Source organism: Marmota marmota, unplaced genomic scaffold, assembly GCF_001458135.2.
Source record: "Marmota marmota marmota unplaced genomic scaffold, marMar, whole genome shotgun sequence".
Taxonomy (NCBI): Eukaryota; Metazoa; Chordata; class Mammalia; order Rodentia; family Sciuridae; genus Marmota; species Marmota marmota.
Genome location: NW_026000174.1, coordinates 41,833,831 through 41,858,828, shown reverse-complemented (window position 1 = coordinate 41,858,828; position 24,998 = coordinate 41,833,831). Strand labels below are relative to the sequence as shown.

Genomic DNA, 24,998 nt, shown 5'->3' with positions numbered 1-24,998 from the left:
CACAACCAGCTATTATTATAACTGATTTAAGAGTCTCAATGAGATTCTCTGAGGCATAACTTGGGTTATGAACTTGGGTTTTGGAGCCATAATACTAAGGTTCAAGTTCTAGCTCTGTCACTTGCTCAGTGGCTTTTGGGAAAGTTTTTAACACTATGTACCTCAGTTTTCTCATTTGTAAAATGAGGGTACTACTAGTCACTTCATGGAGTGTTTTTAAGGACTGTCTTGAAATAAAAACCATATATAAAATTTTCTCTTGAATGTTATCTTAGTTCATTTTATGCTACTATAACTGAGTACTATAGATCCAGTAACTGGTTGATTTATAAAGAATAAGTATTTACTTCTCACAGCTTCGGAAGCTGGAAGTCTAAAATCAAGGCCCTGGCAGGTTTGGTTTTCTAATGAGGGTTGCATTCTCCAGAGGGGAGAAGTGCTATGTTCTCAGGAGGCTAAAGATAGAGGGCAGGAGAGCCAAACACTGTGTGAAGCCTCTTTAGTAAGGACCGTCATCCCATTCACAAGGAGAGGGACTCTTATGACCACCTTTGAAGGTCCCACCTTCAGAGACCACCACATTGACCATTAAGTTTCAATATCGGAATTTTTCTGGAGGGGACACGTTCATACCACAGCACTCACACACCCATACCACAGAAATACACACATACACATATTTGCTTGAATATATATATTTAATATCTATATTAAATATATTTATTTGGCCCTCATAAATATATTAATAAAATTATTAATGAATATATTAATAAAAGTGTACATACACATATATACACATGTAGATACATATATATGTGTATGTATTTTTTTTTACTTAGAACAATGCCTGGTTGATGTTTATCCAAACATTCAATGAATATTACTTATTATTATTCTGTATAGAATATTACTTATTTTTGTTGCTGTGCTTGCTGCTGATATGTACTATGTAGTTAGGTTTGCAGCAGTTGTGTTTGTATAGAATATGTATATATTTTTTCTTTTTATTCATACATGTTAATTGTACAAATTGATGAGTTTCTTGTGACATTTCCATATGGGCATATATTGTGCATTGATATTTCCACCTTCCCTCTACATCTGTCAACATCCCTCTTTCCCCCTTTACTAGCCTCTAAAAGTCCCTCTTTATTTTCAGGTTATATTTTATTTTAATTTTATTGTTTCCACATAAAAGAGAAAGTATGTGATATTGTCTGAATAATTTCACTTGACATGATGTCCTCCAGTTCCATCCATTTTCATGCAAATGACAGATTTTATTCTTCTTTATAGATGAATAAGAGTTCATTGTGTATATATCTCATCATTTCTTTATCCATTCATCTGTTAGATGTTGAGGAGCACCTAGGCTGATTTCATATTTTGGCTAATGTGAATAGTGCCACAATAAACATGGGTATGCAGGTGTCTCTTTTGTATACTGACCTTATTTCCCTCAGATTTATACCCAGGAGTGGTATAATCTGGTCATATGGTGGTTCTACTTTTAGTTTTTTTGAAAAAGAGACCTCCATACTGTTTTTTTATAGTGACTATACTAATTTACATCCCCCCAAACAGTATATAAGACTTTTTTCCTTACATCTTTGCTAGCAGTTGTTCTCTTTTGTTTTTGTAGAAGTAATTTTATTTATTTTATTTTTATTCTTACATCATTGATAAATTTGGAATGCAATTTTTTCATTTTATAATTTGTTCTAATTAGTTATACATGACAGCAGAATGCATTTTGACACTCTGTCCACAAATAGAGCACAACTTCTCCTTCCTCTGGCTGAACATGGTACAGAGTCACATCAGTAGTATAATCATACATGTATATAATGTTATAATGTCCATTCCACCATCCACCCAGTCCCCACACCTCCTCCCCTCCCCTCACTCCCTTTGCACAATCCAAAGTTTCTTCATTCTTTGCCCCACCCCATTATGGATCAACATCTGCTTATCAGAGAAAATAATCGGCCTTTGTTTTTTGGGGGGTTGGCTTATTTCACTTAACATGATATTCTCCAACTCCATCCATTTACCTGCAAATGCCATGATTTCATTCTTCTTCAAGACTGAGTAATATTCCGTTATATATATATATATATATATATATATATCATAGTTTCTTTATCCATTCATCTGTTGAAGGGCATTGAGGTTGGTTCCATCATTTAACTATTGTGAATTGAGCTGCTATAAACATTGAGATGGCTACATCACTATAGTATGCTGATTTTAAATATTTTTAGTATAAATTGAGGAGTGAGATAGCTGGGTCAAATAGTGGTTCCATTCTAACTTTTCTAAGGAATCTCCATACTGCTTTCCATAGTGGTTGCACTAATTTGCAGTGCCACCAGCAATATATTAGTGTACCTTTTCCCCACTTCCTTGTCAACACTTATTATTGCTTGTATTCTTGATAATTGCCATTCTGACTGGAATGAGATGAAATTTTAGAGTAGTTTTGATTTGCATTTCTCTAATTGCTAGAGATGATGAACATTTTCCCATATACTTGTCGATCAATTGTATTTCTTTTTCTGTAAAGTATCTGTTCAGCTCCTTAACCCATCTACTGATTGGGTATTTGTTTTTTGGTGCTGAGTTTTTTAACTTCTTTATATATCCTGGAGATTAGTGCTCTGTCTGAGGTGCATATAGTAAATAAAGATTTTCTGCCATTCTGTGGGCTCTCTCTTCATGTTATTGATTGTTTCCTTTGCTGAGAAGCTTTTTAGTTTGAATTCATCCTATTTATTGATTCTTTTTTTTTACTTATTACGCTATAGAGTCCTAGTTAAGGAAGTCAGTTCCTAAGCCGACATGGTAGAGATTTGGTCCTATTTTTTCTTCTATTAGCCACAGGGTCTCTGTTCTAGTTCCTAAGTCTCTGAACCACTTTGAGTTGATTTTTGTGCAGGATGAGAGATAGAGGTCTAATTTTATTTTTCTCCATATGGATTTCCAGTTTTCCTAGTGCCATTTGTTGAAGAGGTTATCTTTTCTCCAATGTATGTTTTTGGAGCCTTTGTCTAATATGAGATAACTCTACTTATGTGAGCTTGTCTCTGTGTCTTCTATTCTGTACCATTGGTCTATATATCTACTTTGGTACCAATACCATGCTATTTTTGTTACTATTGCTCTGTAGTATACTTTAAGGTCTGATATTGTGATGCCTCTGCTTCACTTTTCTTGCTAAGGATTGCTTTGGCTATTCTGGGTCTCTTGTTTTTCCAAATGAATCTCATGATTGCTTTTTCTAGTTCTATGAAGAATGTTATTGGGATTTTAATTGTAATTGCCCAGAACATGGGATATATTTCCATCTTCTAAGGTCTTCAATTTCTTTTTTTAGTGTTCTGTAGTTTTCATTGTAGAGGTCTTTCACCTCTCTTGTTAGAATGATCTCCAAGTGTGTGTGTGTGTGTGTGTGTGTGTGTGTGTGTGTGTTTAGGCTACTGGGAATGGGGTAGTTTTTCTAATTTCTCTGTTTCAGAGTATTCATCACTGATGTATATAAATGCCTTTGATTTATTCCTGCCACTTTGCTGACTTCATTTATTAGCTCTAGGTGTTTTCTGGTGGGATTTTTTGAATCTTCTAAATATAAAATCATGTAGTCATCATATAATGATAGTTTGAGTTCTTTGTTTCTTATTTGTATCCTTTTAATTTCTTTTATTTGTCTAATTTCTCTGGCTAGAGTTTCCAGGACTTTGTTGAATAGAAGTGGTGAAAGAGGGCATCCCTGTCTTGTTCAGTTTTTAGAAGGAATGCTTTCAATTTTTCTCTACTTAGAATGATGTTGGCCTTAAGATTAGCATAGATAGCTTTTGCAATGTTGAGATATGTTCTTACTATCTCTAGTTTTTCTAGTGTTTTGAAAATGAAGAGGTGCTATATTTTGTCAAATGCTTTTTCTGCATATATTGAAATAAATGATCATATGATTCTTGTCTTTAAGTCACTTGATGTGTCTTCTATTCTATACCATTGGTCTATATGTCTACTTTGGTACCAATACCATGCTATTTTTGTTATTTATATTTATAAATTTCTGTATGTTGAACCAACCTTGCATCCCTAGAATGAACCCCACTTGATCATGGTGCACTATTTTTAAAATATATTTTGTATGCGATTTGTCAGAATGTTATTGAGAATTTTTGCATTAGGGACATTGGTCTAAAGTTTTCTTCCCTTGATGTGTCTTTGTCTGGTTTTGGTATCAGGGTATTACTAGCCTCATAGAATGAGTTTGGAAGGGTTCCCTCCTTTTCTATTTCATGCAATAATTTGAGGAATATTAGTGCTAATTCTTTTGTGAAGATCATGTAGAACTTGGCTGATAATGCATCTGGTCCTGGGCTTCTCTTGGTTGGTAGACTTTTGATGACATCTTCTATTTCATTGCTTAAAAATGATCTGTTTAAATTATGCATGTCCTCTTGATTCTGTTTGGATAGTCCATGTGTCTCTAGAAATTTGTTGATGTCTTCAAGATTTTCTATGTTATTGGAGTACAAATTTTCAAAATAGTTTCTATTTATCTTCTGCATTTCAGTAGTGTATGTTGTGATATTTACCTTTTTAATCATGAATTTTAATAATTTGAGTTTTGTCTTCATTAGTGTAGCTAAGGGTTTATCAATTTTATTTATTTATTCAAAGAAACAACTTTTAATTTTGTCAATTTTTTGAATTGTTTCTTTTGTTTAAATTTTATTGATTTCAGCTCTGATTTTAATTATTTCCTGTCTTCTACTGCTTTTGTTGTTGATTTGTTCTTTTACTAGGGTTTTGAGATATAATATTTGGTCATTTATTTGTTGACTTTTTACTCTTTTATTGAATGAGCTCAATGCAATGAACTTTCCTCTTAGCACTGCCTTCATAATGTCCCAGGGATTTTGATATGCTGTATTGGTGTACTCACTTACCTCTAAATGTTTTATTCATTTCCTCCATGATTTCTTCTGCTACCCATTTGTCATTCAATAGCATGTTATTTAGTCTCCAGGTTTTGGAGTAGCTTCTATTTTTTATTTTATCATTGATTTTAGTTTCATTCTGTTATGATCTGATGGAATGCAGGGTAGTATTTCTATTATTATTATTATTATTATATTTGCTACGAGTTGCTTTGTGGTATAACATCCAGTCTGTTTTAGAGGAGAATCCATGGCTGGGCTAGCTGATAGCAAGATGTCCTCACACCCTCTTCCGGTTTTCCCACTTGCTATAGCCGGTCCCTCCTGTCCCCATGCACTTCAGGACTCACTGAGCTGGAGACAGTCCTGTTTTCTTCAGGGTCTCCAACCTATACTCACCACCCCCATGTCCTATCCAGGGAACTGTCCCCGGTCTCCAACTTTCCAGGCTTTTCAGGTCAAGACTGACCCACACAGACCCAGCTGTAATCTGATGGACCTGGACTTCAGATTCCCCAGGCTCTGCCTTGCTGTAGCCCCAAGATATCAATGCTGTTCCAACTTGCACAGAGACCACCATGGATGCGCTCACACAAAGGAGTGACCCTGCAAAGAGGTAGCCAGATGGAGGCCATTAGCACACCCAGCAGGAAGACCCCAGATGCAACCAGACCTGCACATACCCTGACAATACATCTCCAGGCCCTGGTTGGTGCCCCCAGGCTAAGGCAGCCACACCCAGAGATGGCAACAGTGGCAACAACAAACCTTCAGGCCTCTTAGCCCTGGATTCCCAGGCCCTGGCCAGTGTTCCACGATGGCAGCAGCTGCATGTGACCAAACCTGTGTGTACCCTGAAAATGGATTTCCAGGCAGCAACAGGCAGCAGGCACTCCTCCGGCAGTCTGTGGGCAGTTGGCAGTGTCAGCAAGACATCTGCATGCAAAAGGCGGGTGATATACTGGCAAAGGGCTAGTGATCACAGTGGACAAACAGAGGTCAAAGAGCAGGGGATCGGTGGGCAGTGAGAGCTCTTGCAGAGAACCAGTATTTCCTCTGCCTGAATCCCATGTCACAGAGCAACAAGGAATGCATCCTCCCTCTAGTATGCTATCTTAGATCTCCTTGTTTGGTTTTTGATAATAACCATGGTAACTATGGTGAAATGGGATCTCACTACAATTTTGATTTGCATTGCTCTGATGTCTAAAGTTATTGAGCATTGTTTTCATATATTTATTGACCATTTGTATATCTTTTTTTAAATACCTTTATTTCACTTATTTATTTTTATGTGGTGCTGAGGATCAAACCCAGGGTCTCGCACATGTGAGGTGAGCACTCTACCGCTGAACCACAACACCAGCCCATTTGTATATCTTTTGAGACATGTATATTCAGGTCATTTTTGTTTGTATTACTTTTTGTTCATTTGAGTTTTTCATGTATTCTGGATTTTAATACTCCATCAGATGCTGACAAAGATTTTTTCCCATTTTGGAGATTGTGTCTTAACTCTGTTGAATGTTTCATTTGCTGTCAGAAGCTTTTTACTTGATGTAATCCCATGTGTTAATTCTTGTTTTTATTTTCTAAGCTCCTAGAACTCCATCCAGGAAACCATTGCTTGTGCCAATGGCTTGAAATGTTTCTCCTGTTTTCTTCTAGTAGTTTCAGAGTTATAGTTGTAACATTAAGCTCTTTGATCTATTTTTAGTTGATTTTTTACAGGGTGAGAGATGAGGGTTAGTTCTAATCTTCTATATGTGAATATCCAGTTTTCCCAGCACCATTTGTTGAAGAGATGGTCCTTTCACAATGTGCGTTTTTGATAGCTTTGCCAAGAATTGGTTGACTGATGATGTGTAGATTCATTTTTGTGTCCTCATTTTTGTCCTAGTCTGTTTACATATCTACTTTTATGGCAATATGCTGTTTTGTTATTATGGCTCTGTAGTATGTTTTAAAATTAGGTATTGTGATACCTCCAAATTGTTCTTTTTGATCAAGATCACTTTAGCTGTTCAGGGTTTTTGTGCTTCCATATAAATTTTACGATTTTTTTCTCTTGTTTTGAGAAAGAATATCATTGGTATTTTGATGAGAATTACATTGAATCTGTAGATTGCTTGGGTAGTGTGGCAATTTAAACAATTATTCCTTTCAATCCATGAACATGGTAAGTCTTTCCACCTTCTACTGTTTTTCTCAGGTTTTTTTTTTTTTTTTTAGTGTTTGGTAATTTTCATTGTAGATAACTTCCATCTTTTAGTTTTATTCCTAGGTATTTTGTGTATATTTTTGTGGCTATCGTGAATTTCTTGATTTCTTTCTCAGCAACTTTACCATTGGTATTCAGAAGAGCTACTGATTTTAGTATATTGCTTTTGTATCCTGCTACTTTACTGAATTTGTCAATTCTAAAGGTCTTTTGGTAGAGTCTTTAGAACTTTCTCTGTATAGAATCATATCATCAACAAGCAGAGATAATTTGACATCCTCCTTTCCTATTAGTATCGCTTTTATTTTATTTCCCTTTCCTATGTGTGCTCTGATTGAAATTTTGAGCATTATATTGAATAAGAGTAGTGAGAGTGGACACTTGATCCTGATCTTGGAGGAAATACTGTCAGTTTTGTCCATTCAGTATGATGTTGGCTATGGTTTTGTCATAAAGAGTCTTTATTTTGTTAAGGTATGATTCTTCTATCCCCTGTTTATTCAGGACTTTCATCACAAAGGGATATTGAATTTGGTCAAAGACTTTTTCTGAAATTATCATGTATTTTTATCCTTGATTCTATTTTTGTGCTGTATTACATTTATTGATTTGTATATGTTGAACTATCTTTGCATCTCTGGAATGAAATCAACTTGATCATGGTGTATGACATTTTGAAATGCGCTGTAAAATTTGGCTTGCAAGTATTTTATTTAGACTTTTTGCATGTATATCCATCAGGGATATTGGTGTATAATTTTATTTATTTGATGTGTCCTTAGGTTTTGGTAGTAGGATAATATTGACTTCATTGAATGGGTGTAGAAGAGCCCACTCACTTTATAGTTTATGAAATCTCTTGAGGAGCATTGGGATTAGTTCTTCTTTAAAAGTCTGATGAAATTCAGCAGTGAATCCATGTGGGACTGGGCTTTTCTTTGTTGGGAGCCTACTTATTACTGCTTCAATCTAAGTACTGTATGTTGATTTATTTAGGTTTCTTATGTCCCCTTGGTTTGATTTTGGTTAATCTTATGTGTCTAGAAATTTGTCAATTTCTTCTAGATTTACCAATTTGTTGGCAAGTAGTTTTTCAAAATATTCCCTAATGATCCTTTTTAATTTCAGTGGTGCGTACTTTAATGTCTCCTTATTAATGTCTAACTTAATTTGGGCCTTCTCTTTTAATTAGTTTAGCTTAGGGTTTGTCAATTTTACTTATCTTTTCAAGAACCAACTTTGTTTATTCAATTCTTTGTATTGTTTTTATCTTTATTGCATTGATTTATGCTCTAATAATAATCTTATTATTTCTTTCCTTCTACTGGTTTGGGGCCTTGTTTGTTCTTGTTTCTCTAAGACCTTTAGATGCATCATTAGGTAATTTATCTGAGATCTCTTTATTATTTTAATGACAACACTCCTTGCTATAAACTTCCCTTTCAGTGCTGCTTTTGTTATATTCCACAAGTTTCAGTATATGCGGTTGCAATTTTTATTTGATTCAAGATTTTAAAAATTTCCCTCTGATTTCTTCAATGACCCAGTTCACCTAATAGTATGTTGGTCAATCTCCATGTTTTTGTCTAATTTCTGCAATTTCTCTTGCTGTTGATTTCTGGTTTCATTCCATTATGATAGATAAGGTGAAGAAATTATTTCTTTTTTTTTAAATTTGATAATACTTTGTAGCTTTCATATTTCTTGTGTTTCTGTGTTGAGATTTGCACATCTATTGAAATGGAAACTTCTTTCACTTTTATATGAGGCCTTCTGATGATACATATTGGGGTATCTGTTTTGTAATGTTGAATTTAATTCCATTAGACCTCATAGTTTAATCTTCCTGCAGCTTCTTTGCTGTGATTAGTGGGTTTTGACATAATGTATCAGAGCCTAAGGGACCTACTTTCTCTAATGGTCTTCCAAGAGTGGGGTCCCTTTGGTAATTTAGATAGGTGTGGTGTATGTAGATGGCAGATGATGTGGAATTCACTTTCTGTGGTTATTCCTGCAATGGAAGTGGTTGCCCTATCAGGTGGTGGGTGTTGCCATGTGCACTGTCGATTATGGCTCTGTTACTTGGAAAGTATTTCTGATACAAGATGTTCCAACTGAGGTGAAGGGCCTGAAGATTACCTGTTCAGACAATGGTGCAGTTTCTGACGTTTCAGATGGAGAGGTAGGGACTGGGATCACAGCTCCTCCTCTGTGGCACTCACATCCAATCTTGTTAGCAATGTGTGATATGACAGGTATGATGACAGCCAATGCTGAGGACCCTCATAGATGCAGTGTCCACAGGAGTTGTTTTATTTCTATTGGTTATTTCTGTGATATGACTATCAAGGAGTGGGATGTCATAAGCCCCTAGCTGTGCCCCTTGGGGACTAGTCACCACCTGGAGACTTTTGTCCCCATTCTTTTAAGTTGAAGCATCCACCAAGATTTAACCAGGACTTGGTTGTATCTGGAACAAGGTACAGTTCCACTCAGGTAGACTTCAGTGTAGCTAAGTGTCAGATCACCCAATGTATATGAATTCCCAGGCTTGATCCCCATCTCCACTAAATAAGTAAATACATAACTATATAAACCATATAAAAATAAGATAACAACAATAGCAGCAATCACCATAACAGAAAAGAAAGAGGAAAATATAGAATATGATAAAAAGATTCTTAAAAATTAAAATTAAAAAAGAAGATAATAAAGTGAAAAGGGAAGATAAAAAATTAGAAAGAGTAGAATAAAATTTTTTAAAGGTCCAAAAATTTCTTCCCCTCTAAGATGCTCAAACAAAGGGAGGAGAGTGGATGATCACAACCTATGCCAATCAAAACTTTACTGTCTTCTTAGGCTGTGCACCCTATGTACTGAGTGAGTGAGGGGCTAGGGGTTTTTCTAACCCCAGTTCTTTCCATTGTGTTGCTTACCAGGTTATAGGCAGGTGTGATCTCTGGCTGACACTAGTTGGAATTCCTCTATTTCTTTGCATTCTGAAATATGCCAAGGTCAAATGCAAAGTCATCCAGGCAATCTGTAGCTTTTTGAACTGTGCACTCTGAAGGCAGGGCAAACACTCATTTGTTTTGTTCTCTAATGTTCAAGAAATAATTATGTGAACATTTAGTGCCTAACTAATTACTAAAACATATAATTCTGCCTTTATTTGGCATATGGAACATCTGGTCTTCAGGTTGTATAAGATTATAATTTCAAACACACATCTTTCAAATTCTTAATGCTAAGTGAATTTAGCCTATCCCCCCCCAAAAACAAATGTCGAATGTTTTCTTTGATATAAGGATGCTGACTCATAGTGAGAAAATATTTTGAAAAACAAATGAATTCAGAAAGCATATTTGTTCATTATTCATCAAACAATGATAAATGTTCTATTTGTTTCCAGAAAACTCTATAATGAAATTGAGAACCAAATTATTTTCTGGATCTGTGAAATCTGATAGTTTGGATGGTATAGATAAGTCTTTGCTCACCCTCATCCTCAGAAATCCTATTGCTGTCTGGGTATCTTGTGGTGAACCATTTATACCTCCAAATGGTAAGTGTTTTCATTTTCACTTTCTTTCAATTAACTATATGAAGGTGGAGAGAAGTAAATCTTATGTCATAACAAGAAAATGAATTAAATGTGTATAAAGTCAACATAATAACATCACATTTATGCAAAGAACAGGAGGTCCATCAATTAATATGCGCACAAGGATAGCTATACTTACATATTTGCACAATTACCAGCTTTTTCTTACTGGAATGGAGTATTCTGTGTGGAAAAAATGTCTAATTTAGTTGATAAAGAGATCCTTGGTCTATAAGACGGAGAATAATGGTATACATTAGAAAATAACAAATGAGTTTAATTCGCACTGAGGACGACCTGTCTGCACATTTTCATTTTTAAGAATTGCACCCTTTAGGCAGTAGGTGAATGTTTAAAAAATGAATGGTTCCAAGCCAGGCTTTCATCACCTCCAAATAGTTTGTGGAAGTGGAAAATGAAATATGGCTATTGCATATGGTAAATCTGTATAATAAAACAGCACTGTTCTTCTTTTTTTCCATAAAGAAATGCCGTAAGCCCTGTCATCTTTCAAGTGAGGTTTCTTTTAATGACCCTTACCTTTTAATTACTTGTTTCTAATTGAATCTATTTCTTGAAACAGAAAGTTCTTTATAAATTATTAGTGTTCATGATAAATTACTGTTGATAAAAGAATGTAAGGTAAAATATCATGTATTTTTATTATTGTAGCATTGCAGAAAGCAGAAAAATTAGAGAAACAGAACTGGCTAAAAAAGGACAAAATTTTGGCTGATCTAGGTACCATGAAACACAAAATGAGGCAGTTAAAAGGTCAGTACGAACTAAACCAACATGATTGTGTTTAATTCTAAATGTAACCTCAATTTGCTGATAGTTATTTTCTACTATTAAATACCAGAATTTAACATAAATATTTTGTTACACAGTCATTTGAGCAGAATCCAAAACCTAATAATACATTTTTATATTGATTTTATATTTGTAAATTTTATATTAACAGGAATACCATATAACATATACATACATTTAAAAAATTAGGAGAGTATCTGTGCCAGATAATCACCCTTTTGCTTTTGAAATGATTCCTAAATTAACATTTTATGGGCTTTGGAATTAGTTTTTGTTTAAACAAAACATTTCAGTGATTCCTTGGGTATTGTTTTATTTTTGTTGTTTTTAATAATCAGAATAAGGAAGTACTAAAATCTTCAATGGTCATTGTCAATATCACAAGGACTCCTTTTTATACAACATAAGACATGCTATTTATGGTCAAAGTGATCAGTTGGCATAATTTGTCATCTTCCATTCTTTTTTTTTTTTCATAGAATCTTGGGATCCTAGACTTATTCTATTTCTAGTACTTGAAATAGAAGTGGTTTTTTGGAAAGAAACAATGTTCTGGAGACTATAGATGAGGAAGGTAGAATTTATTTCAAGCTTCATAATAGCAGAATTTTAACTCAAGTATCTTGCTTCAATAAGTAGCACAAATTACAGCACAAGACAGATCTCTGATTTGAAATGGCTACTGTCCATTTCTTACCAAAGCCATATTGATTGGCTATAAGCGAAAAATTTCTGTTACTACTCATAGCCTCTTCTGCTCCTACTTCTAGACATTTTAAAGTTCTATGGACATGTCCAAAACGAAATCTATTACATCCCTCCTATATCAGTGCATCTTTGTTTTCTCTAGCAACACATTCTACCACCATCTACCCAGTTATTATGTCACAGAAGCTGGGAAGTTATTCTTGGCATCTCCTTCTCCCTCATCTTCCCCAAGAAAATATTTAGCAAGCCTTCTTACTCTGAATCTGTTAAGTTGATCTCAAATGATTTTAACCCTTTTAGTCTACAATTATTATCCAAGTTCAAGCATGTAATATCCAGTCCTTAGATTACGGAGTTTTCAAACTGGTCTTCCTCCTTCTGATGACAGCAGTTACCTTTATATGAATAGGATGATGTTCTAGAGATGAAGGGATCATGCATAAATGCAAAGGAGTCATGGTTCTCCAGGTATAAAAACTTTCAAGGGTTCTATTATCTTTAGGATGTAGTTGAAGCTCCTTATATGGGTCTTCCTGATCTCATTTTCTGTGAGTTCCCACTCTCTCTGCTCACCACACTCCAAACATCTCAAATTTATTTTAGTGCCCCAGACAACACATGCTGTCTTCCTGAGGTTTGACACCCTCAGTTCCCTCTGCCTTGGTGTTTTCTTTCTTCTGAACTCTTGGATTGCTCCTACTCATTCTCATTCTCTATATATTTTAGATAACTTATTACTTCTTCCTGGAATCCTCCTCCAACCTTCCAAGCCTGGGATAATGTGTTGATAACACTCTGAATTTCTCCTCTGATAGTTCTTATCGCATTATTTTAATTACCTACTCATTTGACTATCTTCCTTCTATCAAATCATGAATTGTAGACCCATCTAATTTGTTATTTGAATAACTGTGGAATGATTGGCTTAACCGTGGTGACTTGCTACCATAATTCCAGGGATTCAGAAGGCTGAGACAAGGTTGCAAGTTTGAGACCAGCCTCAGCAAATATTTGACCCCCCCAATAACTTAGCATGTCCTTATCTCGAAATAAAAAATATAAAAATAAAAAGGACTGGGGATGTAGCTCAGTGGAAAGGTTCAAAATCCAGTACCAAAAATAAATGAATGAATGAATAAATAAAAGTAATTTCAACCATTTATTCTAGGCTCTAGGGAGTGATTCAAACTTTATTCTTAAATCAAGTTAAATCAATAGAAAGCAGCATACTGAAAAGTGCCCCTTGCAGAGCTGCCTGACTGAATTCTGATTTGATGCCACATCTTTAGCTTTTATTACAATTAAATATCAAAAAGGCATTTAAAGTAAACTTGGAGTCATCTACAATATTACTGTTGAATACAGTCTTTATTTGGTCAGTTGATTTCCATTATGGAGTGATCCATCGATGTAGTTTCTCTTCTAATTTAATGCTAAGATAAATCTTGCATCTACTTACAAACTTGTATATTTTCCGCTATTAAATATAAACTCAAAACATGTTCATAAAATACTCTGAATAAGGCCCTTTTCTAACTGTTAAGATTATGAGAATTAAAAAAAAAAAAACCCCACAAATCTTATCTCTGGTAACTGCATTCCTATTAGATGGTGTGTCTCTTGAGGGTTGAATTAAAGGGGAAGTATGATAAGTATGAATAGTTGCTGAATTGACTACTTCTTCTTATTATTATAGCTGTTAGTAAATGCAACAAATACCATGTGCAAAAAACTGTGGTAAGTTGATTTTACATTGCATTTGTAAGCGTGATCATTGCCATTATCATTTATAGTATTATGAGTGATTACTTTATAGGGCTTTTATGATTAGAAAATGTCAAATATTTACTACATGGTTACAGCAAATAATCAATATTGGGATAAGGTTCCTGAGAAGACAGTATATTTTTCCACTTGAGGTTTTAAAACTAGTAAATGAAACTCAGAAATACAAATCAGGCCTAGGTATCACCTTTGTTATACATACAGACAGTGTTGGAACATTTCTTTTGATGTGTGAACTGAAACCCCAAATCGGGTAGACTTGTCTTTTCCAGGCAAAAAATGATACTGAACCAGGGGTGGACCTTCCAGTAAGGGAGGGGATGAGGGGACTGGCTTAAGCAGTTAGGCTTAGAGTATGACAGAACATCAAAACACTTATGTTTTCAAGTTTCCAAGAGAAAAGAGGGGAAAAATGGTCAAGAATTGTCAACTTATTTTTACCAATTTCCAACTAGAGAAATCATCTGCATTATCAATGGTGTTCCATCCACTTGAAATGAAACTTTTAGAAGAGGGCTAATAATTAGCTATTATCATAACTGACCCCTGATCTCATGTGAAATAAATAGGGTGTTTGGAAAATTTAATAAGAAAATAAAAATAGTTTATTCAATATATTTTTGCCTTTCTTTGATATATGTTATTCTTACCTACATAAATAATAGTTTATTATAAAAACCTTTCCCCCAGTTAAAACCTTTTGTGGTGACATTATATCTCTTTATGAAAATTGTAGTGCGAATGCATGCATTTTCTTAAGACCATTAGAAGCAAGTTGACAAATAATAAATAATGCATAATATTTTTTTCTGTTTCCTATGTTCAATCCCTGACTCCCAACAGTGTAATGATAAGCTATTGTTGAACTCCTGGTTTAAAAAATTGCAACGTTTGAAATACATTTTAAATAATATATTTGTTGGAATATTATTCATAAAAATTAAATGTCATAAATTAATGTTATCTCTGTTCTATAAATAAAGTTGACTAAAAACTATAGTTAGTATAAATTTGTATTGAGCAACTACTCTGGTTCTTTTCAAAACACATTACCTAGTGCATTGTCACTGTAACTCATTGGCTAATTGATTCAATCATGCTTTCTTCACATTCATAAATTACATATGAATGCATATTAGACACATAAGATTCTGGTTTATTTGAAAAATCATTGCTGCTACTTATTTTTATTTCTGAATATAGTACCATAAACTTAAGCTGTAAGTACAGATTCTTTATACTCTGCAAATGCAAATGATTTTTAAAGGATTTTGTCATAGTCTAAAAATCTGCCCATTAAGAGTAACTTGGGCATGATTCGGTGGCATATCCCTGTAATCCCAGCAGCTCGAGAGGCTGAGGCAGGAGGATCGCAAGTTCAAAGCCAGCCTCAGCAACAGCAATGTGCTAAGCAACTCAGTGAGACCTTGTCTCTAAATAAAATACAAAACAAGGCTGGGGATGTGGCTCAGTGGTTGAATGCCTCTGAGTTCAATCCGTGGTACCCTCCTCCCGAAAAAATAATTTGGCAAAAAAAATTGAGATGCAGCTTCATCTTATCAACATAATTGTTGCTTTCTCAAAGAAGCTTTCTCTGATATCTCAGACTAGGTCAGCAGCTGCTGTTACATGCTCTCTTAGTCCCTGGTACAGCACTATTGTAATGGATTTTTGGTTTAATCATTTCCTTGGATCTGCCTTCCCTACCGAACTTGAGGCATGGGCTCACTCTCAAACCTGTCTGCATTTGCATCATATTGCACAATGCCTGACCCCTAGCTGGTGCTCAATGTAGACTTCTGGAAGGAGTGTACAAAACAAAACATTAACCAGATCCGCCCACACCAGCCTGTGTGGGACCAAAGCTCACAGAAGGCCCAGGTCCACCCCTTTACCAGCGGGGCAGAGACCCACCAGAGCCCAGCCTCTGGCACATGACCGCCTCTTTTGACCAACAGACTATCATGGGAGCCCAGACCTGGCCTGGATCCGCCCACACCAACTTGTGCAGGACCCAGGTCCAGGGTAGGTTCGAGTTTGCCTCCTCACACCTGAGAGCCTAAGCCTAACCCACTTCCATCTTGGGACACTGCAGTCATTGCCATAGCCTTCTCCAAGCAGTAGTCCATAACTTTTTGACAGTAGACAGGACCTAGAAGCAGCTGCATCTCAGAGCAGGCATCCAAAAGAGAGTGTAAGGCCCACCCTTTCAGCCCCATCTCTGTAAGACATTGCTTCCATCTTGGAGCACCTTAACTATTATCTCAATCCACCATGCGACCAGCGCACTGGTTTCATTAATGAGGTTCTTGGCATAAAAGTTAGCTAGCGAGATCGAAATAAAACACACAGACTCAGTTACCTTTTTCTATGACCAGGTCCGAGACGGCTCCCCTCTCTGGTTCCCACCTCGAACCACCCGGTAGGGCAGCAAGGATTACTCAGGGCTAGCAGGAGAGAGAGAGAGAGGGAGCACGCCAGGGAGTAGCCTTTTATTGGGGAACAAGAAATTCAGGGGAGAATTCCATCCAATGAAGGTTGAGGGGGGCCGCACTCCAAGGTCAGGGTCAGTGATTGGCCCCCGGGGTCAGTGGTCAGTCACACCCCCACACGGACGGGCTCTCTCATCAGGAGAGGGCCGGGAAAGCTCCGACACAGATTAGCCAGAGCACCTCAGACCCAAACCGGGAGTTGCCCAGTCACATGTGAGAATGGCTTCCCACATCTCAAGTTACCTCAGCTATTGCCACCTTCACCTTTAGATGCAGTAACATACATTGAGGGACACAAGCAGGGTCTGGAAGCCTAGCATCAAGGTGAGGTACAGACAATCTGCATAGGCACTATAATAATATAGGGAAGAAACTGTAATATATCAGATCCACGCTGCAAGAAAGGAAGACATATAGAATAACATGAAAAGACAAGAGAGGAAAGTGCCCCCAAACAAATCAGGATACTATAATAACAGAACCCATGGACAGTGAAGTTGATGAAATGTCAGAGAAGGAGTTCAGAAGGTTCATAATTAAAATGATCTGTGAATTAAAGAATGACCTAAATGAGCAAACATAGGAAAAAATTGATCACTCCAAGAAAGAGATAAGAGAGCAAATACAGGTAGCAAAAGATTACTTCAAGAGAGATAGAGACTCTGAAAAAAAACAAAACAGTCAGAAATCCTTGAAATGAAGGATACAATAAACCAAATAAAAAATTCAATAGAAAACATAACCAACAGACTAGATCACTTGGAAGAAAGAACGTCAGATAACAAAGACAAAGTATACAATCTGGAAATTAAGTTGATCACACACTGAAGATAGTAAGAAACCATGAACAGAACATCCAAGAATTATGGGACAGCATCAAAAGACCAACTCTTAGAGTTTCAAACCAAAGGAATGCACAATCTCTTCAGTGAGATAATATCAGAAAATTTTTCAAGCATGAAGAACGAATTGGAAAACCAAATACAAGTGGCTTATAGGACACCAAATGTACAAAATTACAACAGATCTACACAAAGAGACATTATAATGAAAATGCCTAGCATACGCAATAAGGATAAATCTTAAAGGCTGCAAAAGAGAGGAATCAGATCACATATAGGGAGAGACCAGTTCACATCTCAGCAGATGTTTCAACCCAGACCCTCAAAGCCAGGAAATCATGGAACGACATATACCAAGCTCTGAAAGAAAATGGATGGCAATCAAGAATTTTATATCAGCAAAACTAAGCTTTATATTTGATGATGAAATCAAAAGTTAAAAGAATTTACAACTAGAAAGCCTGCACTAGAGAACATCCTAAACAAAAGTTAAAAGAATTTACAACTAGAAAGCCTGCACTAGAGAACATCCTCAGCAAAATATTCCCTGGAGATGAAATGAAAAACAATGATGAAAATCAGCAGAGGTAGGTATTACACTAAAGGAAAATCTATTCAGAGGAGAAACCAAGTCACATTAAATACTAAAAGTAAACAAAACTGGCTGGGAATAAAAATCCTGTCTCAATAATAACCATGAATGTTAATGACCTAAATTCACCAATCAAAAGACATAAACTGGCAGATTGGATAAAAAAAAAAAAAGATCCAAAAATATGCTGCCTCCAGGAGACTCATCTCATAGGAAAAGGCATCTGCAGATTGAAAGTGAAGGGTTGGGAAAAATCATACCACTCACATGGACTTCGGAAGCAAACAGGTTCCCATCCTCATATCAAATCAAGTTGACTTCAAGATAAAGTCAATCAAAAAGGATAAAGAAGGACACTACATACTGCTCAAGGAAACCATTCACCAAGACTTAGCAATTATAAATATATATGCCCCAAACAATGGAGCATCTATGTTCATCAAACAAACTCTTCTCAAGTCAAATAGACCACACCACAATAATTTTGGGTGACTTTAACAAACCTTTTTATCACTAGATAAGATCTTTCAAACAAAAGCTGATAGAAGAAACTTCTCTTAAATAGATCATACATTATGCCACAAAGCAACTCCTAGCAAATACAAAAAGGTAGAGATACTACCCTGCATTTTATCAGATCATAATGGAATTAAATTAGAAATCAATGATAAAATAAAAAATAAAAGCTACTCCATCACCTGGAGACTAAATAATGTGCTACTGAATGAACAATAGGTTGCAGAAGACACCAGGAGGAGATTAAAAAATTGGGGAGGTGAATGAGAACACAGATACAACATATCAAAATCTCTGGGACACTGTGAAAGCAGTTCTAAGAGGAAAGTTCATTCCTTAAAAGAAGAAAAAGTCAACAAATAAATGACTTAACAATACATTGCAACAACAAATACATTGCAAAGCCCTAGAAAAAAACAAATCTACACCAAAAGCAGTAGAAGACAGGAAATAATTAAAATCACAGCTGAAATCAATGAAATTGAAGCAAAAGAAACAATTGAAAAAAAGTGACAGAATAAAAAGTTGGTTCTTTGAAAAAATAAATAAAATTGACAAACCCTTAGCCATGCTAACAAAAAGAAGGAGACATAAAACTCAAATTACTAACATACATGAAGAAAAAGGAAATATCGTGACAGACACTACAGAAATACAGAAGATAATTAGAAATTATTTTGAAAACTTGTACTCCAATAAAATAGAAAATATTGAAGGCATTGATAAATTTCTAAAGTCATATAATTTGCCCAAATTGAATCAGGATGATATACAAAATTTAAACAGATCAATTTCAAGCAATGAAATAGAATACTCCATCAAAAGTCTATCAACCAAGAAAAGCCAAGACCAGATGGATACACAGCCAAATTCTATAAGACCTTTAAGGAAGAACTAATACCAATACTCTTCAATTTATTTCAGGAAATAGAAAAAGAGGCAGCACTTCCAAACTCATTCTATGTGGCCAAAACCAGGCAAAGACACATCAAAGAAAGAAAACTTCAGACCAATATCTCTAATAAACATAGATGCAAAATTCTCAGTAAAATTCTGGCACATCAAATACAAAAACATATCAAAAAGATTATGCATCACAATCAAGTGGGATTCATCCCAGGGATGCAAGTTTGGTTCAACATATGGAAATCAATAAATGTAATTCACCACATCAATAAACTTAAAGATAAGAATCATATGAACATCTCAATAGACACAGAAAAAGCATTTGACAAAATGCTTTTGACAGCACCCCTTCATGTTCAAAACCCTAGAAAAAATAGGGATAACAGGAACATGTCTCAACATCGTAAAGGCTATCTATGCTAAGCCCCAGGCCAACATCATTCTAAATGGAGAAAATTTGAAAGTATTTCCTCTAAAAGTTGGGACAAGACAGGATGCCTCTTTCACCACTACTATTTAACATAGTTCTTGAGACACTGGCCAGAGCAATCAGACAGACAAAAGAAATTGAAGGGATATACATAGGAAAAGAAGAACTCAAATTGGCACTATTTGCTGATGACACGATTCTATACCTAGAAGACCTTAAAAGTTCCACCAGAAAACTTCTAGAACTAGTAAATGAATTCAGCAAAGTAGCAGGATATAAAATCAACACCCATATATAAAAGGCATTTCTGTATATCAGTGACAAATCCTCTGAAAGGGAAATGAGGAAAACTACCACTTAACAATAGCCAAAAAAAAAAACCTTGGGAATCAACGAAAGAGGTGAAGGATCTATATAATGAAAATTACAGAACCCTAAAGAGGATTTGTCGCTGATATACAGGAATGCCTTTGATTTATGCGTGTTGATTTTATATCCTGCCACTTTGCTGAATTCATTTATTAGCTCTAATAGTTTCTTTGTAGAGCCTTTTGGGTCTGCTAGGTATAGAATCATATCATCTGCAAATAGTGATAATTTAAGTTCTTCTTTTCCTATTTTGATGCCTTTAATTTCTTTCGTCTGTCTAATTGCTCTGGCCAGTGTTTCGAGAACTATGTTGAACAGAAGTGGAGAGAGAGGGCATCCCTGTCTTGTTCCAGATTTTAGAGGGAATGCCTTCAGTTTTTCTCCATTCAGAATGATGCTAGCCTGAGGCTTAGCATAGATTGCTTTTACAATATTGAGGTATGTTCCTGTTATCCCTAGTTTTTCTAGAGTTTTGAACATAAAGGGATGCTGTACTTTGTCGAATGCTTTTTCCGCATCTATCGAGATGATCATATGGTTCTTATTTTTAAGTCTATTGATGTGGTGAATAACATTTATTGATTTCCGTATATTGAACCAGCCTTGCATCCCAGGGATGAATCCTACTTGATCATGGTGCACAATTTTTTTGATATGTTTTTGTATCCGATTTGCCAGAATTTTATTGAGGATTTTTGCATCTAGGTTCATTAGAGATATTGGTCTGTATTTTTCTTTCTTTGAAGTGTCTTTGTCTGGTTTAGGTATCAGGGTGATGTTGGCCTCGTAGAATGAATTTGGAAGTTCTCCCTCATTTTCTATTTCCTGAAGTAGCTTGAAAAGTATTGGTAAAAGAAAGAAGTCAAAGAAGACCTTAGAAGATGGAAAGATCTACCTTGCTCTTGGATAGGCAGAATTAATATTATCAAAATGAACATACTACCAAAAGCACTATACAGATTTAATGCAATTCCAATCAAAATCCCAATAACATTCCTCATAGAAATAGAAAAGGTAGTCATGAAATTCATCTGGAAAAATAAGAGACCCATAATAGCTAAAACAATCCTTAGCAGGAAGAGTGAAGCAGGTGGCATCACTGTACCAGACCTTAAACTATACTACAGAGGAATAGTAACAAAAACAGCATGGTATTGGCACCAAAACAGACTGGTAGACCAATGATACAGAATAGAGGACACAGAGAATAACCCACAAAATTACTCTCATCATATATTAGACAAGGCGCCAAAAACATACATTGGAGAAAAGATAGCCCCTTCAATAAATGGTGCTGGGAAAACTGGAAATCCATATGCAACAAAATGAAATTAAACTCCTATCTCTCACCATGCACAAAACTTAACTCAAAATGGATCAAAGACCTGGGAATAAAACCAGAGACCCTGCATCTAATTGAAGAAAACATAGGCCTTAATCTCCATCATGTGGGGTTAGGCTCCAATTTGCTTAATAAGACTCCTGTGGCACAAGAATTAAAATCAAGAATCAATAAATGAGATGGTCTTAAGCTAAAAAGTTTCTTCTCATCAAGAGAAACAATCTGTGAGGTGAATAGAGAGCCTACATCTTGGGAGCAAATCTTTACCCCTCACACATCAAATAAAGCATTAATCTCTAGGGTACACAAAGAACTCAAAAAGCTAAGCACAAAAAATATATATATATACAAATAAATAAATAAATAACCCAATCCATAAATGGGCCAAGGACCTGAACAGACATTTCTCAGAAGATTATATAGAATCAATCAACAAATATATGAAAAAATGTGCATCATTGCTAGCAATTAGAGAAATGCAAATCAAAACTACTCTTTCATCTCACTCCAGTCAGAATGGCAGCTATTATGAAGACAAACAACAATACGTGTTGGTGAGGATGTGGGGAAATAGGTACACTTATACATTGCTGGTGGGTCTGCAAATTGGTGCAGCCAATATGGAAAGCAGAATGGAGATTCCTTGGAAATCTGGGAATGGAACCACCATTTGACCCAGCTATTCCTCTCCTCGGTCTATTCCCAAAGGACTTAAAAACAGCATATACAGAGACACAGCCACATCAATGTTTAGAGCAGCACACTTCACAATAGCTAAACTGTGGAACTAACCTAGATGCCCTTCAATAGATAAATGGATAAAAAAATGTGGCATATATATGCAATGGAATATTTACTCAGCAATAAAAGAGAATAAAATCAAGGCATTTGCAGGTAACTGGGTGGAGTTGGAGAAGATAATGCTAAATGAAGTTAGCCAATCCCCAAAAAACAAATACTGAATTGTTTTCTCTGATATAAGGAGGCTGATTCATAGACCGGTAGGGAGGGAGAGCATGGGAGTAATAGACAAACTCTAGATAGAGCAGAGGGGTGGGAAGTGGAGGGAGGGGGCATAGGGTTAGAAGTGATGGTGGAATATGATGGACATTATTATCCACAGTACATGTATGAAGACATTAATTAGTGTGAATATACTTTGTGTACAATCAGAAATATGAAAATGTGTGTTCTATATGTGTAATAAGAATTATAATGCATTCTGCTGTCATATGTAAATAAAAAATTAATTAAAAAACACATTATGCTTATTTAAGAAGTTTAGAAATCAGTGGAGATTCAGTGATGCTGCATCTTCAATACAGAAAAAGAAAACAATTTTATAAGTGTGACTTTTTAAATCTCTTTTGTAATGATTTTAAGTGGTCTAGTTGAAAGAATGTACAAATTTGAATTCCCACACTTATCAAATTATGCCTGTGATTCTTCAGAACACATATTCTGATAAATATTTTCTCTTACCACAGCTTCTTAACAGCATAAAGGGCACAGCAGAGGTGTCAGAAACTAATTGTGCTCATGGGGTGTTATTAAATAGGAAAAAAAAAAAGGCTCCTGTCTCTTGGGTTAATATTATTTTAGAAATACTTAATCTCCAGGCTGCTAAGCTAATTGTGGGGGAAAGGCTTATTATTAGTGAAGAGAACAAAACATATGTTCCAAGACTGGAAGAGATGATGGGGACTATATAAGGTCATGAATTCTATTTGACTAAATTACTGCTGAACCATATCGTGGATGCCAGGCTGGGGCCAGGGTGGAAATCAGCATGTTATCTTTCTTTTCCATCTGTAGAGTGAGTGTGCACATTCTGGCCATTTAAAGCCTCAAGCCTCCTGTATGAAGAGGTATTGTTAGGTATTATTACCTTAGGCATATTTGCTTTTATGATATGGTTAGTATTTTAGCCTATTCTCCTGAGTGGAATAATTTATGCACAGAAAGCCAAACCAATTTATTTGAAATCTGAAAGCCTATCATCAGATACATTTCCAGAGACTTCTTTCCCCAGGGCGGCGAGTAACTGCATGTCAGCCAGCTACCATGGTTCCTACCAAAAGCCCTGTGCATCCTGTGGTGGTTGAAGGAGGCTGGACTGAGCAGACTCAAGAGGAAATTAAACTCATGGAACTTATAAGACACACAGAGGTATGTTCTTTAGGATTCCAGACATTTAAGACTCTGCCTCTTTTATAAGTATTTAAAAGTACAATATTGAATTTTTAAATTACACTATTAATATATTCTTAGCATCTGGTCACTTATGACCACATAAGCATATGCCAAGCATTGAATTGGCATTTGGAGAGTAGCTATCTAAGAGACAGCCAGCTCATATGAAAGTCTGTTTTGTTTGAATGAAGACCAGAAATTATGACCTTAGCAAAGAAGAGAAAAAGGCCCAGTGGATATGTCCAAAGGTAATTGTAATAAGTGTAGTCAAGTTGAGCCTTATGGCTTCATTGCTCATCACTCCTGAGGGTATGTCTCAATATGTAAAAAGAGCAAGGAGCAAAATACTAATTGCAATGGAGACATTCAAAATGAGGAATTGAAAAAGTGGTTTCAGTACAATTGGTTAATCAGTCAGGATCACCACACATTAAAAAGTTGAAAAGAGAAAGGTCAGCTTTGGAGAGAGAGGACTGGGGATAGAGACTGGGGAAAACTTTTTTGCTTTGTGAAGTTTTTCATCAAAATGAGCTGTTCCTATTTAATAGGGTCTCTCAAATTTGTTAAATGTGTTCAAACTAAATCTTAGGTGGGTGCCTAAGTCAAGGTTACTAGAAAAAAGAAATTGACATTGCTAGAAATATGACTTCTTGCCAAGCTAAGAAGGATAAATCACTGATGAGGGAATAAATGCAAAGTACTGAACTAGGACATGCTTGAAGTAGGATGAAAAGCTGCCTGGCAGGGATCTGGCAAGTAGAAGGGTAGCTGCTGTTTTTTTTAAAAAAGACAGCAAGTAAGGACTTAAACAACACTCATATACACTCCCTTAAGCGTTTCTTGGTTAAAGGAAGTGGTGTTTTTCTAATAAAAAACTCATTTGTTAGATGCAAAGAAATCTCTCAGTAGGAAAAACACTATGCAGAAGTCCAGGGACATGAATCCTGTCATTTCTTCAAGTTATAAATGAAAGTTAAATACTTGGCCAAAATGAGTACCTTATTATGACTACTCCAATGATTGTTAATGGATTTAAAGTTTCATTGAAGCAAAGGGAATTTACCAGAATCCATGACAAGAGAGGCCAATGCATTTAAAAGTACAATATAGAATTAATAGTTACTTACTAAAATCTTGGGTGTAATTTATGATTACATGGTATTTCTGACTTTCAGCACAATCATTACACACACTAACCGATTCTCCAAACATGGGATTCTCTGGGCTTCTCTT

The 24,998-nt window shown here is 35.6% G+C and overlaps 1 protein-coding gene across 6 annotated transcripts in view; it reads left to right on the top strand.

Moving 5' to 3' along the window:
- The window catches only part of Dcdc1 (doublecortin domain containing 1), a 479,867-nt gene that overhangs the window by 430,199 nt on the left and 24,670 nt on the right, over positions 1–24,998 (top strand). For all 6 annotated transcript variants that reach the window (XM_048788537.1, XM_048788536.1, XM_048788535.1 and 3 more), the window contains 3 exons: positions 10,586–10,738; positions 11,450–11,551; positions 23,605–23,741. In XM_048788537.1, the coding sequence (XP_048644494.1) occupies positions 10,586–10,738; positions 11,450–11,551; positions 23,605–23,741 (392 nt within the window). The remainder of the gene's footprint in view (positions 1–10,585; positions 10,739–11,449; positions 11,552–23,604; positions 23,742–24,998) is intronic.